Source organism: Lytechinus pictus, chromosome 3 (genome assembly GCF_037042905.1).
Source record: "Lytechinus pictus isolate F3 Inbred chromosome 3, Lp3.0, whole genome shotgun sequence".
NCBI lineage: Eukaryota > Metazoa > Echinodermata > Echinoidea > Temnopleuroida > Toxopneustidae > Lytechinus > Lytechinus pictus.
The window spans coordinates 12,480,776-12,499,772 of record NC_087247.1 but is presented as its reverse complement, the minus strand read 5'-3'; the positions used below and the strand labels follow the sequence as shown (position 1 = coordinate 12,499,772).

At 34.5% G+C, this 18,997-nt stretch overlaps 1 protein-coding gene across 3 annotated transcripts in view; it reads left to right on the top strand.

Annotated features, from left to right (window-relative positions):
* Positions 1-18,997, top strand: part of LOC129257818 (endosome/lysosome-associated apoptosis and autophagy regulator family member 2-like) — a 49,614-nt gene that overhangs the window by 19,364 nt on the left and 11,253 nt on the right. For all 3 annotated transcript variants that reach the window (XM_054896226.2, XM_054896225.2, XM_054896227.2), the window contains exons 5-17: positions 893-982; positions 1,450-1,628; positions 2,886-2,968; positions 4,582-4,670; positions 5,639-5,819; positions 7,195-7,299; positions 8,087-8,372; positions 9,612-9,716; positions 10,556-10,645; positions 12,518-12,585; positions 16,081-16,228; positions 17,048-17,183; positions 18,126-18,226. In XM_054896226.2, the coding sequence (XP_054752201.2) occupies positions 893-982; positions 1,450-1,628; positions 2,886-2,968; positions 4,582-4,670; positions 5,639-5,819; positions 7,195-7,299; positions 8,087-8,372; positions 9,612-9,716; positions 10,556-10,645; positions 12,518-12,585; positions 16,081-16,228; positions 17,048-17,183; positions 18,126-18,226 (1,661 nt within the window). The remainder of the gene's footprint in view (positions 1-892; positions 983-1,449; positions 1,629-2,885; positions 2,969-4,581; positions 4,671-5,638; positions 5,820-7,194; positions 7,300-8,086; positions 8,373-9,611; positions 9,717-10,555; positions 10,646-12,517; positions 12,586-16,080; positions 16,229-17,047; positions 17,184-18,125; positions 18,227-18,997) is intronic.

The following is an 18,997-nucleotide window of genomic DNA, read 5'->3' as shown; positions in this document are numbered from 1 at the left end:
TAGAAACAAGGAGACAAAAGGGGCATTAGTGAGTAGAGAAGACCAATCAGGTTAGTGAAGGGGATGAAATAGAGAGGACAATTTCTTAATAATAGATTTAGCTTTATCATTTATTGGTTGAATCTCGAAATATACACACATGTACTTGTAGCTTTCAAGCATAATAATGCATATTGAGTTTTATGTACAAAATTTTAAAATGCCCCAATCACAACGAATGCTGTTAAAAAATACAGAAATTCACATAAGTATTAAAATATGCAGTTGATGCTCTGATATCAATCTGACAATGATTAATTCCATCTAGGCTCTTTAGGAATAATAACAATAATCATGATATTCAGTTCTTATAGAATGCCTAAAGATAAGTATGTTGCAATATTTTGCAGTATATGTTTGCTTCTAACTTGTGTCTCAATGTTATTGATACTGATATAATGTTCTTTTAACTGATTGTAAATGTTATGTAAATTTGTACTTGTGTTTCTACCTCAGAACTTGAAAATAACATTATTTGAGTTGATATTAATATACAGCAAATTATTGTCATATTTGTGTTTGCACTGTACCTATATGTCTTTATTATGGAACCTTAAAAGAAAACTGTTTGATCTGTGCTGCATTTTAAATCCACTTTGAAATGTATTATTGAGGGAACCAGCAGGTGGACTTTGATCCTTTATTGAAAATCTCTTTTAAATAATTAAAATGTCAACTCAATGGTGACCTTTTCTTTCTTTTCTCTTCTCTTCTTTCCTTTTCCTTTTCTTTTTTTCTTTTTCTTTCTTTTTTCTTTATCTCTTTCTTTTTCGTTTTTCTTTTCGTTTTCCTTTCCATTTCCCTTTTCCCTCTTCCCTTGTCCCTTTTTCTTTTCTTTTCTTTGTCTCTCTAGGTGCACAATGAGCTGTGTCAGAGAGGTCATAAAAGTGGAGGGGGTAGGGCAGTCACAGCTACGGGAGAAGGAGAGTGGAAGTCCGTGAAGGTAAATTTGTTCCGAGTACCAAGATGTTGAAAAAAAAAGAAAATCTTTGTAGTTAAATGGTTGAGGCGAGTTTCTTTTTGGTCAGGAAATGATCGGATGTTTGGGAATCTTGAAAATAAATGAGTTCATCTTATAGGGCAGGCCTTGGAGGGTTCAAACTCAAAGAAAAAACCTACAGGGAAGGGGGGGGGTGTTAGGGAAATGGGGGTGTATTTAAGGGAAATGGGGGTGTTTTTAAGTAATTATGTGAAGTGTTTATTTGGCATAGATATTTATTATTGAACTTCTGTAGTTTGATTAATAAAAGCAGTTACATTAATGCTGGAAATGACATTACTATATGTAGGTGGGGAATTCCATATGCGAAGGTCAGTAGATTTAACTGATTGAATGCTACAGAATAATGGAATTTAGAGATGGAACAAGTTAAAGATGCCTTAATTTCATTTCTCTGTCTATCTTTAAAGCTGAGCCTTGATGCCGGTCTTAACGTGATAACCTGGAAGTCCGAAGGACTCTACATAGGGACCGGTATCAAGATACCAAGAGTGTACATCCGAAGTATTGAGGTGATGGGACTCCAGTATACCTCGGACTGTACCAAGTGTCCAGCGGGTACATTCGCTGCAGAGAAAGGCTCTTCCAGGTAACACAAATCACATAATAATAATAATAATAATATAGTATAGCGCATATCACATGAATAACATCTCTATGCGCTTCCAAAGGACTTGTATATTATTACCCCAGCTGTAGCTTGGCAGCCGTAATTACTAAGATTACAGCGCACACGCATTTCAAGGAATAAATTCCTGCCAGGTACCCATTCACCTCACCTGTGTTGAGTGCAGCACAATGTGGATGAATTACTTGCTGAAGGAAACTACGCCATGGCTGGGATTTGAACCCACGACCCTCTGTTTCAAAGTCCGGAGATTTCTCCACTGGGCCACAATGCTCCACATGCATAGGCCTACCGATGTTTGGAAAGTTTGCCATTTAGATTCAATAAACTTGGACCATGTCGTATCAGTGTCAAAAACCTAACCAGGGTTAAGATTTTTAATTTTCAAGATAATTTTCAAAGAATAAGTCCATATTCCATAAAACATTTGTATAATGGTTGTAAAGTATCGGCAAACAGATAAATGTCACTAGGTCAAAGGTCATGTAGGGTCAATAAAGCGATATTATCTTTGAAAAATTTAAGTTAAGGTTAGGATTTTGAATTTTTAAGATTATTTTGAAATTCTCAGTCAGAATTACAGTATGTTAAACATGGGTATTAATGGATGACTGATGATAGAAATAAGATCAAGTGTAATTTCAGGTTACTGGGTCAAGGTCAAAGGTCATGTCAAATCAATTAAGTGGGATAAGAATTGATATACAGTATTTAAATCATATTCAATAAAATTAAGTGAAACTTATATGTGATGGTTATTGGATATATCACAAATGATACAAAATGAAAAGTAAGATTCTTTGATAGTTAAGTCAGCACTGCTGGTGCATGTATATTGAATAGCATATTGCAGGTGAGACTGCCAGAGGTGTTCCACTTTCAGTATCATATACATCAATGCAATTGTTGATTAAGAATGATTGCGAATAGTTATGATGTTTGTATGACACTGCGTACATGATTTTATTGATTTCAAATGTAAATGTACTTTCATACATATGTAAAGCGACTGTCTGCATTTTTCCCCCTATTGCCTGCATTTCAGTCATGTACACTTCATCTTCATCAGACAGTGACATTGGACATTGATTGGTTTTTGAAGTGCACATTGATATTGTCAGGACTAGGCTTTTGAACAGAAGTTAGCCTCCAATATTTGTATTGCCATTGTGTTTTGTGTATTCAATCTTGAGTCCTGTTTGCTCTCCTTTTCAACAGTTGTAGTGAATGTCCAGCAAACACATATTCTGCAGCAGGAGCTTCAAGCTGTAGAGACTGCGATACTGCCACCACGTATTCAGGTACGGTTCCCAAAACTTTCCAATCGCCCAAGGTTCTTTCTCAAAAACTTAATTATGTAACTTCTGAAGGTTTCTTAATTATTATGACTAATAAAGTCATGCTTGAGTTGCTAGTTGTGTGGGATAGGGTCAGGGTCCCAGAAAAGACGACACTGATAATGGATTAATTTTAACATGATTTGATCACAAATATATTGAATAAATGACACATTGTTTGAAAGCTTAGTCTCCTCTGTCAGTATTTGCATTTCAAAATAAAAGTCTCAAAAAGCTCCATATCTGCTCTTTGATATGATACATCAACAACAACAAAAATTAAGGAATAACATTTCCATTTGTTATTTTTAAAACAATGCTTGAATATCCATAATTTTATTATATGAAGACGTGTTCACAGTTTGGCTGTCATACTTACTCTCCACTTCATTTTGTTGATGATCATTCATGCATGAAGTGTTTTGTAAACTGTTCTATTACCATGGTAGGCAATCATGAAAATGCATTTGTTTCAGGGAATTAATGAAATGCAAACTACATGTAGAAAGAGAGAATCACTGGTGGGCGTCCTTAGAAATAACCCTGTTATGACACAGGCTAGTTGGAGCCCATACTGATAATAACATTCTACATAAATGCTCATCTGAGATTTAATATGCATTGGTATTGACATAAATCATTTTTGCTCCATGCTATATATGAACATGTTCACACTTCCATGTAAACTCTATGAGTTATTCAAGAAAATTTGACTTCAGCTCCATCATCAAAACCTTTTTTCAGTACACTTTAGTCATTATTTATCTTCCTTTTTCTATTGTTTCATACATATGCATTGGTATTGACATAAATCATTTTTGTTCCATGTTAAATGTAAACATGTTCACACTTTCATGTAAACTCTATGAGTTATTCAAGAAAATTTGACTTCAGCTCCATCATCAAAACCTTTTTTCAGTACACTTTAGTCATTATTTATCTTCCTTTTTCTATTGTTTCATACATATGCATTGGTATTGACATGAATCATTTTTGCTCCATGTTAAATGTGAACATGTTCACACTTACATGTAAACTCAATGAGTTATTCAAGAAAATTTGACTTCAGCTCCATCATCAAAACGTTTTTTCAATACACTTTAGCCATTATTTATCTTTATTTCAATTTATCTTTATTTCATACACTGTCTCTTAGTATGAAAGATGGTATAAAATTTTTATTTATCTTAAAGTGATTGGTTAACATTGGTTTGACTTTTAAAAAATCTGAACTAGAAGGTCACAAGTGTCTGTGATATGTTACAAAAATGAAGCCCAGAAAAAATTGCGTTCGAAAATAAGTATTTAGTGCTTCAAAAATTGAAATATAAAGTGACCGAAAACACCATCTTAATTTCATCCCATACACTTATGTGTACTATTTAGGCGTCTATAAGACGCCTATTTACAAAATCGGGGTTTGCCTTGTAGTTTTAGCTTTTCATTCTCAATAATGGTTGTTTTCAGGGTTTATTAGTTCTAATACATGCACTTGTACACATGTTTCATCTTGGTTTGAGAATTTTTTTAATCGACTGCTCACAAAGTTAAACAATACCTTTAATCCAAATATTTAGTTCCCGGATCAAGAAACTGCACCACAAGGAAGCCGTGCACTGAACATGATTACTACAAGATACACACACCTTGCAATGAAAACAACCAGGTAAGGGGGGGGGGGGTTTGGAGGAGGGGCATTTCATTTTACAGGCCTCAAAGACGAAGACAATAAGCACATGATTGCAAAAAAGTTGAAGGGTCTTTTAAGGACTTTTCAAAAAAAATACAGCACTGCGATGATGATAACATTGATTATTGTTAAGTTTTTATACATTTTTTTCTCTATTATCATTATTCTTTTTATTATGATTCTCGTTATGATTATTCTCTTCTAAATCTACTGTTTGCAATTAGTGATTTAATATGTAGCATTATTAGCCTTTACAAGAGGTGTTGCTGGGTTCAGCGGGTAAGTTTCCAGACTTTTGAACCACAAGGTACCAGGTTCAAATTCCTGTTGCACCACTGGTGTTCTCTAGATGGTGATATATTATTTGAGTATTTTCTCTTAAACTGATGTGGTTTATTACTTACTTACTTGGATATACTTGGATGTAGAGATGTAAAGTTTGTAGCTTATTTGCCCCTCGTCACGTTGGATAGTCTCTGGAAGGGTAAAAACCAGCCGATGGTTTTTCCAGTGCATCTCAATAGCTGATTTGAACATATTGACTCTAGATGCAGAAACTGCTTCCTGGGGTAAAGCATTCCAGTTATTTACACTCCTAATTGAAAAGGTATTTTGCCTCGTTTGCAATTTTGCATCTGTTTTTTCTTAATTTCATGCTGTGACCTCTGGTTCTACCATGAACATCAATCTCAAAGAAATTGTTTAGGTCAATTTGATCAAGTCCTTTTGAATTTTTGTATATATTTGGATCAATTCAGCTCTTTGTCTTCTATATGATAGAGTAGGTAGTTTTAAAGCCTTCAGCCTTTCAGGATAGTCTAGATGACAGAGATGAGGCAAAAGTCTGGTTGCTTTCTGTTGTACCTTTTCAAGTAGATCTTATATTGAAATTAAAAATACATGTATTCCTGTGTTTACTATTTTTTTGTTTTTATTTCTTCCAGACCCAGGTGAAGTATAAATGGATTGATCCCCAGTTGTGTAATCCAAACGCCCCTCCACCAGTACAGCTTCCCATCTCTGGTGAATACCAGGCCTGTCCGCCCTGCAACCCTGGAATGTCCATTAGCAACAAGACCGAGTGCGATTATTGCCCTAGCAACCAGTTCAGTGATGGGACAAAACGTGAGTCATTGTTTTAGTCTTTACAGCTTTTTTTTTTAAGCCCGATAATTGGAGCTATTCTTAAGCAAAATATTCAACTGGGAAGCAGTGGAATGCACTAATCTTGCATTTCTGTTTTGAAGTTTATAAGCTTACAATTGATATATTATTTGTCTTTATTATTTTGGGGTCCTGTCAGGGTCTTTAAAATAGTTGCTGTGGGGTTTCCATGGTCTTTTACGCTTCCTTGATGATTTTTTGGTGATCTCCACAGGGCTGGCATTTCTTGAGAAACTTAAAAACAATATAGTGATCAGAAAAGATTGTTGAAATATTACTGCTGTGCAACTGCTGAAACACTGTCTTGTTGCACCTTTGGAGACTATGATATTCACTGAAATAATGATCAGTGAACAATGATGCTTCTGCGAAATTTCTGTTCACTCTTTTGATGGTCTTTGGGAACCTTTTCTATGATGAAGACATAATAATGATAATAATAATAATACACTAATGATAATTAAACTTGTTTATATACTGCTTAACGCTTTATCAGAAGTCTGTAAGAACTCTACAGTAATGTAACATAATAACCCTGGCTTTAGCAGAGCAGCTGTCACCCACACTGCATTTCAAGGAAAAAAATTCCTACCAGGTACCCATTTGTACCTCACCTTGGTTGAGTGCAGCACATTGTGGACCACTTTCTTGCTAAAGTAATTGTGCCATTGCTGGGCTGGGTTTTGAACCCACGACCCTCTGTTTCAAAGTCCAGATACTAATCCACTTGGTCGCAATGTGCCACATATGAGTATAGCTATAAAAAATTTTAATCAAGTGAAAACGAAACACATCGTTTCCAGTTGAATGTCTCCTCCCGATTCTAGGTCACTGACAGAGATCATTGACATTGACATGCTTGAACTACCTTCCATTTCTATTGTTAATTAATGCACATGCCTTACCTGTTGCTATGCTAGAGAAATGTCAGTCAAGCTCTTTATACATGTACCAATGTTACGTAATTGCGACCAGTTTACTCTGTTATTCAAATGAACTTATCTTCTAATGCCTAAATTTCTTCTCCCTCTTCTCCATCTACTGTATGTTTCTTTTCTACTCTTAACTTTCTTAATTATATGCAATTACATATGATGTCATTACAGTACGTAACTTGTTATTTATTTGTATCTGGCGACCCCAACTCAAGCTCTGCTTTCCGGGTTTTTTGCCTCCTTCATAATTGTGTCGAAATATATACTGTATTCGTTACTATGTCAAATATTATTTTGTATCTGTTTGAAGGAAATAAATGTGATTTTCAATCAATCAATCAATCAATGTTAATACTACATTTGATCCCTCACCACGCCTTGTATTCTATTCTTCTTAATAGCATGTCAGGATTGTCCTCCGAACACCACACCAGAGTACGGGATGACCTTCTCCTACTGGAATTCTCTACCGCCCAACATGCATGCATCTTGCGTGGCTACAACAAGTGAGTAGTTTATTTAAATAACAAATAAACAAACATCGTTGTGTGATTATTCCTAATTGTTTAAACTGAAAACTTCAGATTTTTTCATCAGTGCCTTGTTTTTCTTTACTCTCTTTTCACACTTTGATAAAAGTGTGAAAAGAGAGTAACAGGCCATTGTCACGTACCAAAGTTGTTGTATTGGTTTGACTGAGAGAAAATCTATCCTAGAATTGTATTGATATATTTTATTTTGATTAAAGACCATGAATGTTATGAAATATCAATATATTTTTACAGAAAAAAAACTACATGCCATTTTCTTTTTTTTAAATCATTTTACTCTTGCTGTATCTCTACATCAGGGCCCCGTCTTACAAATATAGTAGTAGCGATTGATCCAATCAATCACAACTATAGAAAGCCAGCATATGAAAAGTCAACATATAAAATGCATTTTTTTTTTTAAATCTAGATATGAATGTCTTGTTGATTTCTTGACAAATTGGTGTGATCTCCTTTGTTTACAAAGGACATTTTGCAAATTTCCTGTATAAAAAATTATGACACTGATGGATTTCCATAGAGTTACGATTGATTGGATCAATCGTAACTCTTTGTAAGATGGAGCCCAGGAGTCTTTTATTTGTACATCAACAGTGAACTGCTACGTAGTGACATTGTTTCCAATCTAGGATCACATGTACATGCATCCATTGGTTTGGCAGTTAACAAGCCTTCTTGCCTACGTTGACATCCGTGGTCAGTACAGCCTTAAATTATCTATTTATTCTTTATCCTTATATAGACGACTATGGCTGTGCCTCTCGAGAGGGCTGGGTCCTCGCCGAATCCTACATTCATACTGGCCACGGCCACTCCGATGATGCCTACCTCATCCTTGATCTGGAAGTCGAAGGGTTCCTCAAGGAGGCCAGCTATTTCAACGGAAAGGCGGAGGAGCTCGGTACCATCTCCTTTGCCTTCAGTATGGAATGCGAATCTGAGGATTGTACCCTGTTCTTCCTGGAGGAAATCAATGAGGCCAATGTGATCGAGTACTGGATGGGATCCAGGGAGAGACAAGAATACAGGTAGTTTGTCCGTGACACCTCCCCCCCCCCCCCCCACCCACACACACACATACTTCTCCCTCTCTCTCTCCAATCCCACCCCTACCCCTCCGACACACACCATTGTATCCTGTTTTTCCTGTAAGAAATCAATGAAGCCAATTTGATCGAGTACTGGATGGGATCTAGGGAGAGACAGGAATACAGGTAGAGTGCCCTTGACACCCCCCATACTTCTCCCTCTCTCTCCCTCCACCCCCCCCCCCCCCCCCCTTCACATCTTTGTACCCTGTTTTACCTAGAGGAATTCAATGAAACCAATGTGATTGGGTACTGGATGGGATCCAGAGAGAGAGACAGGAATACAGGTAGAGTGTCCTTGACCTCATCACCAAGGATCCCATGCCTCTACCACTCCCTCCAAACCCAACCCTCCATCCAACTTACACCATAGTAACCTGTTTATCATGTAAGAAATCAGTGAAGCCAATGCGATTGGGTATTGGACGGGATCCAGGGAAAGACAAGAATACAGGTAGAGTGCCCTTGACCTCAACACCAAGCCTCCCCTATCTCTCCCTCCACATCCCCCCCCCCTACCCTCCAACACACACCATTGTATCCTGTTTTTCCTGTAAGAAATCAATGAAGCCAATGTGATCGGGTACTAGATGGGATCCAGGGAGAGACAAGAATACAGGTATTGTGTCCTTGACCTTGACACCAAGGATCCCCTACCTCTACCTCTCCTTCCAATCCCACCCCCACCCTCCAACACACCATTGTACCCTGTTCTTCCTGGAGGAACTCAATGAAGCCAATGTGATTGAGTACTGGATATGATCCAGAGAGAGACAAAATAGAGGTATACATGTATCTGTCCTTGACTGCATCCCTCACCCCCCCCCCTCCCTGAATAAAAGAATAATCATATCCCTTTCAATGAATGTTTGAAAAAATGTATTTTTCATGAGGTACCTTGTCAAAAGTCAGAGCTGCCTGTGTCATGCAGGAATCCTGCAGATGGCCTTTCATTTCCAATCCTCACACTTCATCATTTACCTACTTGTAACAATGCTGAAAGCAGGAAAGCCATAATGAAAAGACGCATTGTGCCTTTGTAACAGGATTCCTGCTTAAAGACATGACACAGACTCTGGACAAGGTACCTTAGTTGCACTTTAATTATTCAAAACATCAATTAATTAATCGTATTATTTAGTTTTGCTACACTTTTGCTATTTTTATTTCACCACACAGATATGCAGTGACCGTCCCTGGGAAGAGAGGCTTCACTTGGGCCTTCCAAAAGACGGATGTGAACAACTTGGATTATGATAACAACCACAGGTTTCCCAATGATATGTAAGTATTAGTTTGGGTTGTTTCATAAAGTAGTTACTCAGATTAAACCAACTTTAAAGTTATGGTGATAGTTTGATTGAATGCTATAGTTTGATTGATTGAAATGTGAGATATTGTTTTAAAAAATTTTTTTTTTTATAAATTGTAATTTTTTCTCGTAATAGTTAAAAAATGTTTGTCTTTCATCAGGAATGTTACATAAATGATATTAATGATTGTAAAGTCAAGTACTTGTGCTTCAGGAATATTTGATTGCATTTCAACTTTAGCTTAGAGGTGAAAATTGTGGAGATTTTTTTTTACATAATGCAGAACATCCCACAATATTCTTGAAAGTGGTCTCAAGACATGTATGTGAATTGATTTAGGAAATATCTTCAAGAGATTTTGTGTCACTGGCCCTTTGATTTTGAACTGAATGGTGATATTCACCTTTTCAAAATGCACTTGTTCATGTATAAGGCAATATTGCATCTGATTGAATCCGTTAAAAGTTTGTCATTATTGTTATGTGGTTGTCGAGAATTGCAACAATTAATCCATAAAATCAGTTGGATATATTGAATATAGATAGACTTAACAAAATTGTTTTGAGCATTTATTTGATAACATTTTTTCAACAGTTGTCAACAACTATAATTAATAAATCTGTTTTTTTTTCATTTTTAGTGTGAAAATTGTTTGATTGAATAACTTTTTCTCAGCAGTTGTATTCCATTACTATCATTTTTCAATCAATATTTTTCCTTTTTAGTGTGAAAATCATTTGATTCAATAACCTTTTTCTCAGCAGTGGTATTCATTGTCTATCATTTCTTAATCATTATTTTCCTTTTTAGTGTGAAAATCTATGATATAACGATCACAAACACAGTGAACGGAGGAGCAGCATCATGCAAAGACTGCCCCCTGGGCAGTGACCATACTGGGTATGTATGAAAGAGTTGCATGTATTCTTCATGCATGTTCACATATACACAATAGTTCAGTTTGCCAAGTGTTTGTATGTACTGTTTAATTCCCCCCACCCCACCCCATCTTAACTCTGAATAGAGATAATTAAGTAGAGAATGCATGACTTCAAATTGATGTATGCAATTTTAAAGTAAAACCATAAAAGAAATATGTAGACATTTTATTTTCACGTAAACTCAAAAAAAAATTGCACGAAAATGTATTTCTATTATTTTTGATCATTTTGGTTTCTTCAGTGTGTTATTATAATCAGCATTTTCAAAATACTTTGAGGCAGTTTCTTGTACCTCCTAACCAGAACCACTTTATCTGTTAAGTCCATTTCGATAATAAGTTGACTTGAATAAATGGAGAAAAAATATATAATGCACAACTCAGAAAGTTTCTTAAATTTTGGTGTAAAATAACAAAGTTTTGAGGGAGTCTGTGATATCACACACTCCTTATATCTGATATTTTGTTTTATGTTTTGATTAATATGGCTTTAGGGATAAACAAGCTGTTACTGATTCACACACAAAAATGGAAAAGGGTGACTTGAAAAGTTCCATGAGCAATAAAACAAAGTATTACATTATTGGAGGAAAAATGGAATGTCTATTAAAACAATGACATAAATCAGGTATGATGAGTGTGTGACATTATGGGCTCTGCCATTTTTATACTGCCAATGATGTGCATATTACTTAGGTTGTGAATCTAACTGAAATTGAAAATGTAAAAGAAATCATTATACTTTGATAAGTTTTTGAGTGTCTTGCTTGTTTTATTTATCTTTATTCATTCAACTCAATTTTTTTTATATTGACTTTTAAGAGGATACTTAAATGCATGAAAATTAAATGTCACTACTTGAATGTATTATCATCACAAAACAAATGCTAACACAATTTTAATTCTTTGATTTATATGTTTTCCTTTTTTATAAATTATTATTTGTATCATGTATCCTTGTGTGATGAAGCAAATCTTATCATAATTTATATACATGTAAATATATTTTGCATTTGAAAAAATAATACTTTAATTCCATATGTGCATTGTTATTATTTGAAATTACTTTGATATATAAAACCCCTTGAAAAAAAAATATGCAGTTGAAGTTTAAAGAATGTTTTTAATATCAAAATTTGTTATCATGGGCATGTATTTACAAGCTCATTTGTTAACCCTTTTGACAGTGAGGATACATTGCAATCATTAAGGTAATGTCAGAAGTAGAAATGAAATGATGGCAAGATTCAACAGCTGAGAAGCACGTTTAAGCCTGGTTTTCGTGGAGTAAACAGACCTTTTGTGATGGACATGATTGTCAAGAAATGACATGGTCCGTTATTAGCATTTTATTTGAAAAATGTGCATCAAATGTGCACAGAAAGCGGAATTTACATGTAAGGTTCGGAAGCTTTGCAACTCTTTTCACTGGAGTCGCTTTTCGTTAGGAGTAGATATAAACTTCTACTGGTGAGAAATGTGAATGTTGGACTTCTCTCCATTTTTCATTTAACATTCGCATCCTCAGAACCTTTGCCAGATGTCTGTGAGCCCATGAAAACCATTTCTTACCTTTTTTTTTTTTTTCAAAATTTTTTTTTTTTTTTTATAACAACTTGGCAGTAATGATATAAACCTGTGTGAAACCAAGCCCAGGTACATGGAATCACATAGAAAAATCAAAATATCAATTGCAGATTTTTTTTTTTTTTTTTTTTTTTTTGTAGTTTTGCATGATTTGCCCTTCCCTCCCTTTCACCCTTCCATTCTAACTTTGATTGAATGAATGATGTTCATGTATGCCTCTAACACCAATGCTTTGCTCTGCTCAGTTGCATTCCATGCGAGCCTGGACAGTATATCGATGAAAATTCTAAGCGCTGTGAAAAGTGCCCCGAAGGTAAGATGTTGGTGGGATGAGTATTGAATAGATATCTTGGTAGAAAGATCAGGGCCCCGTCTTACAAAGAGTTGCGATTGATCGCAACTATGGTCGGCCAGCAACGTCAACATATATTATGCATGTTTGTTCAAAATATTTTCTAGCTTTGATGTATATACATGTATTCATTGTTTTCTTGAAAATTCACTGTGCTTCTCTTTGTTTACAAAAAGGACATTGTGCAAATTTCCTGTAGAAAAAATTATGACACTAATGGATTTCCATTGATTAGATCAATCGTAACTGTTTGTATGATGGGGCCCAGTTGTAAAAGTGGAATATTTTGCGTAATTTCAATGTCATCATATATTGTATACTGTACATGCACATGTACATGCACATGTACATGCACATGTACATGCACATGTACATGCACATGTACATGTACGTACTCTCACCGGGAATTGTAATTTTGAATCATTTTGTCTATGTATACATTTGTAAATTGTAAACCCAAGTGACTAGTACCCAGTCTGAAACAAAGTTCTTTACTGACATTAAATGTATTCAATTTAATTCAACTCAATTCAGTTATTTTACAGTGTGGAATTCAGTGTCATTTTCTTGCAATACGATGATTAATAATAATAATAATAACGGCATATTTACCCAGGGTAGCCACTAGAGTACCGAAAACTGTTCTCCAAGCGGGCCCTGCTATTATTATTGCGAAAATAATAAACTGCAGTAAATGTTTATTGTATTATTCAGATTGATAATCTGGTAATGCTAAAATGCCTCTAAAAAAAACCCTAAAATATTACAATATTGAATTTGTCTGAGCTTGAATAATTAATCGCATGAATTTTCCACTTTTACAGTTGATATGACTATATTCAATTATCCCTAAGGCATGTATTTACAAAGGTGCATTTTGACAATGGTTTAAATGTCTAGTCTAATAATTGGATGCCAAATGAAATGCTATTAAATTCTTAATGTTTACTGAAATTCTGGTGTCCTGCTTAAAGCTTCTTCCAGCCTGAAATTGATAAGGATTTATTCAATGGAGTAACATCAAACAAAAAAACTGAAAAATCAATTTGAATTGAATGAAAACTTGAGTATGGAATTTCAGAGTTCCATATGAATATTGTGAAATGTTTGTTTTCATGTCATCGTAAATGTCTAATGAATAAACTGATGATGCCACATTCTGACTTAAGCTTTTGTACTGTATGTGATTATCATACAAAACATTTACCATTTCATTAAAAAAAAAGATATCTCACTTGTTACATAATCAATGTCATCCATGGTATGCAAATGAATAAGTAAGTATATGACATCATCATCCTGTTTATTGCAATCTTTCGAGCTGTAAACTGCAATAATTTTAAACAGTGTGAAATAAACTACGAAAGTATAAAGAAGGTTGTACATGTATTTGTGACACCTTCTCTTCCCTCTGTGTATATTAATGACAAGATGCATACATCTGTATTAGATTAATGAAATTTTCAATGTTTTCGATAATAAAATTGTATTATATTAGACTACATGTATTTTAAAACTGTATAACATGTAATTGCACTCCATTTGTAAATTGATATTCATTTCAGGTTCATCTATTCAGATTTGATATTTTGACAAATTGTGTAATTTTGCTACTCAATTGACTGCATCAAAGACTCAAATCATGGTTTACTTATTAGTACAACATACACCTTTGTGGAAACAAGCTGATATGAGATATTTTTGTCATAGTATTATTATGTCTTTTTTTTGTCTGTTTATTTTGTGTGCTTCTTGGTATGAATTCGTTCTTTATCTATCAAAAATAGTAGCCTGGGTGAAGGACTTACTTACTCTGGTGTGACGCAATCACATGAAATGGCCACAGTATTTTTATATAAGTGATATTGTGCAAAAATGCAAGCAAAATGATTAGATAGCACATTGACATCTTGCAAAATAGGGAACTTAATTTGTGAATACATCTCCAAATAATGCAGATTATTTCATTTTTTCAGCCAAATATCTCTTTGTTTTTCATATGCACAATAAGATTATTTGTGATTTCTATTTCCTTGATAGTTTTCATTTCCAACTGTAAGTCTGGGTAAATTTTCATTACATTGCCAAACATGAATTTTAATAGTAGGAGTGATTTTTTTTAAATTCTATTAAACTGTATATACACTCCATTTTCCATTGATACATGTAACTGGTATGCCTCCTTAACTTAAAAATCATTTTTACTTGGTTGTTACAAAACTTAATGGCTAATATAAAAGACCTGCAGAAAAATCACTTGTAAATTAATGCACTTTCCCAAGCTCCTTCAATTTCCATATGATCTAAAAATGAATCTGTCCAGAACAATATCTTGATTTAAACAGGATGTGTCTCCCTCTCACGTCCCTGATTTAAATAGCAGAATTATCGTCATCACTGGAACTCTTGCCACAGGGTACATTGTAGGAATTACATGTAATGGTCGGATAGACATTCGGAAGTATAATATATAAATCACATTAACGCAAAATGTAACCAAAATTAAATAAAAGATGTAGTGTTGTGGTCCTTCTTGTCAGTACAATCTTACTTTCTTTGTGAGTCATATCGTTTGTACTGTTTGTTTTTTTCTTCTTATACATGTATGTACTGTGTCATATGTTATGTAACAGGATGTATTTCTCCCCTTGTTTCCAGTATATTTTTATACTTACAATTCCTTTAACAATAATTTGCACTTTTAAATCCCTATATTTGATGATTTAACCCATTGAACCCTACATATGCCAGCCTGAAAAAAAAACCCAGGCAAGAATCTGTGCCAAAATGGTATAATGTTGACATCAAATAATGTTCAATGGGATATTAAAGTGTCTTTGTGTGTGTTTCAATTATGTATTTGGTGCTCACAAATTTGTGTTATTATCAAGTGTGCAAGTAATCATATTTATCAGACATACTTATAAAAGCAGAATTTTTAAAGTCGGACACTCATTGTCACATTAAATTTGCTTTCCATTTTCGTGAATATGGAGTTAATGTGTGAGAAATTTTTGTTAATATGATACAAAAGAAAAGTAAGCATTCTTTGTTAATTTTCTTGAGAATACCGAGTGCCCCATTACATAAAACTGTAAGTAATCTGCCGAGAATAGTTTTTGAATGAAATTTACCATCTCTCTACAAAGAAAAAAAAATCATCAGAGAGAGTGTAATTCAGACATTCCTTCTCACATAAAGACAATTGTAAACATCCACAAACAATGTGAAAGATTTTGAACTTGATGGCATAATATATTTACTTTATGGCGTTGAAAAAGCAGTATACATGGAAAGCACAGAATCTTTAAACATTATGAATTAAGGCTTCAAGATTTATTCATTCCATTTGATAAAAAAGCATACATATATTTGATCTGTATATGTTTAATTTTCCCCTTTTCTTAAGGTTATTTCAATATGCTAATGCTTATTCTCTCTCTATCTCTCATCTAGATACGTATGTTCGAGCGAGTGATCCCGTCGGAAGGTCAGCATGTTTGGAATGCCCATCGGGTCTGAAGAGCAATAGGGGTGAAAGCTGCTACAGTAACTGCCATGTCCGACTCAATGAAAAACACTATGACCTAGTCTTACTTCAAGGGTAAGTCAGTTTCATTTTAATTTCATTGCACATTGGCAGTATTCAAAATTGTATCAGGGAGTATCCTTGATAGACCAATGGCATTTTGCTACTCCCTCGTATTCCATTCATTACTTTATTATCTTGTTATTTTGTCTTTCTTTGACAATTATTGTTTTATTTTATTGAATTAATTCTCAGTGTATTGTGTATTGAGTGTATTGCGATGTGGAAATAAATTGATTTGAATTTGAATTTGAATTCATAGCTCTTGTTCCTTTCAATTAGATGTCATTGGATTTGAAATATATACAATCATAAATCGAAAGACAAAATATGCAATACAAGACTTGAAGATTGAGATCCTTAAGCTTTGTCATGTGTTGGTTGGGTAATTCAGCTATTATAGATATGTTTTAATTAGGGCCCTAAAAATTAATAGATGTAATCAATATTCAAAATCAATTGTAATATTTAATGTTTGGCTATTGGTATATTTTTACAATTGTATATTTTAATGTAATATGGCTCATATTTATGCCTTAGGTCTGGCTTTAATGACACAATCTATCTGCTAAGTTCAAGTGACTATTTTGCACTCTAAGATGTGTACGTTAAAACAGCATTGTATTCAAGTTTTCTGCAGGTTTATTAACCTCTAAGATCGAATGTCTCAAAAACGGTGCAATCAAACCCTAAATAATTGCAATATGGTAATAGTGCCACAATTTCTAAAAAGCCCTCCGCATTGACACTCTCATTCTGTTGATTTATTTGATTTTAAACTTTCTTGTCAGATTATTTATTCATCATTGATGATTTTCTCTCCTCTCCCATCAGGCAACAATCTGTAATGTCGGGAGCAAGCTTCCTGACCGAAGGCAATGCTTTTTACTTTCACTTCAACTTCAGTCTGTGTGGCAAAGCAGAATCAAATCTTGCCTCCTGCATGGACAATTCCTCCGCCATTGGACAAGTGAGTACTGAACTATCAGCTTTAATATGACAATATGGCAGTCAGAAACACCTGCTTAAAAAAAAGAAGTAGATCTGACCAATGCGATATTGCATTATACATGTATAACGCATGCAATGGGAATCGAAGTGCAACCCTTAGTCACAATTTAATTTTTTGTGATACATTCCCCCGGAAATACCTTTTTGTCTCACCCATCAGAGATGAAGGCGAGACTAAGGGATCAGAATGTCATCCGTCCGTCACAAACATTATGACAGATAACTTTGCATCTGTAAGTCACTTTTCAACTGAACCTGGTTTGTAGATTTGCTCAGGGGACCTACATGTTATGGTGCAGTAAGAGATCACATGGTAAGGTCAAAAGTCATTTTTAGGTCAATGTTAAAGTTAACTTGCAAGACTCTCGTTTGCAACCGTAAGTCACTTTTAAACCAAACTTAGGTTGTAGATGTACTTAGGGGACCTACATGTTATGGTGCAGTCGGAGGTCACATGGTAAGGTCAGAGGTCATTCCAGGTCTAACGTTCAAGATTACTTCCAAGACTCTTATGACACATAACTCTGTCTCACTTTTCAGCCAAACTTCAAAACTCTGTTCTCTTATTTTTTTGAAATCTAAATAAGATCATTATGACACCACATCTTCTACTGCACCTGCAAACACATTTAACCTTCACACATGTAAAATATCAGTGCAGTAATGTCATTCATATAAAAGGGGTGGAGTAGGTGCAGGGGAAAAGTGAAAGGGAGTAGTAGTTCGTGAAACATCCCTTCTCAAATATTTTTTGGTATTATATTCCATACCAGATATTTCAGGTTTTGATACAATTCTGTTGCGTGGAAAAGGAGATCACAATATTTTTAGCTATTTTCACAATTGGGTGAGGCACAACATGGCTAAAATGCCTTGATTCATTTGGTCACTGATCTAATAGGTTGCAGATGAAGGGACGATGGTGAATTCCTGGGTGTGTCGGTCGATGATGATGCCTGGCAGCGATGACTCCAAATACATGACCGCCATCAAACCCATCAGGTAACGATCTCATCAATTACTTCTTCTGAGAGTGTGTTTGTGTATTAAAGCAGATACGAACCAATAGCGCCATCTCGAGCCTTCACCTACTCATACCTGGCCAGTTTCCTGACCCATAATGCTAGTGTAGTCTACTAATATAGACCCACTTGAATGATAACATGCTAATTAACTACATGTACATGTTCTCAATACATTTATACCGCAATAATTATGTTACCAAGTAACAAAAGAATTACTTTTCCTCTCAAAACATTTTAGTTTCTCTTTACACAAATACAATTATACATGTAGGTCAATTTATTTACTGTAGTATTAGTAGATATCTGGAAACGTATATTTTAAGACTATGTATTTATAACACACAGTCAATGAGAGACCACACACAGTTCGCTCCCCCTTTAATAGTATATATCACATGAGGAATGCATGGTATTTTAACCAGCTCGGTTGGTTTTTCCCTCGTTCATTTTTTATGGCATTCAATGTATGGTATTGCTGTCCATTTACGTCTCATGATCCTTGCACATGTAGATTTATGATTGCATTCATTCTGTTATTTTTTGTTCACTTGTATAATTTGTAAAATACATGTATTTTCATTTGTCATTGGTTTGATTTGCTTCAATAAAAGCTTAATTCTATAAAAAAAAAAGTAGTTTATATCATGGATATAATTCCAATATTATTCCGTTGTAAAACGCTTTGAATCCCTTGTTAAAAGCGTTATGTAAAATATGACAAATTACTTCTATTGTTAATGATATGTTT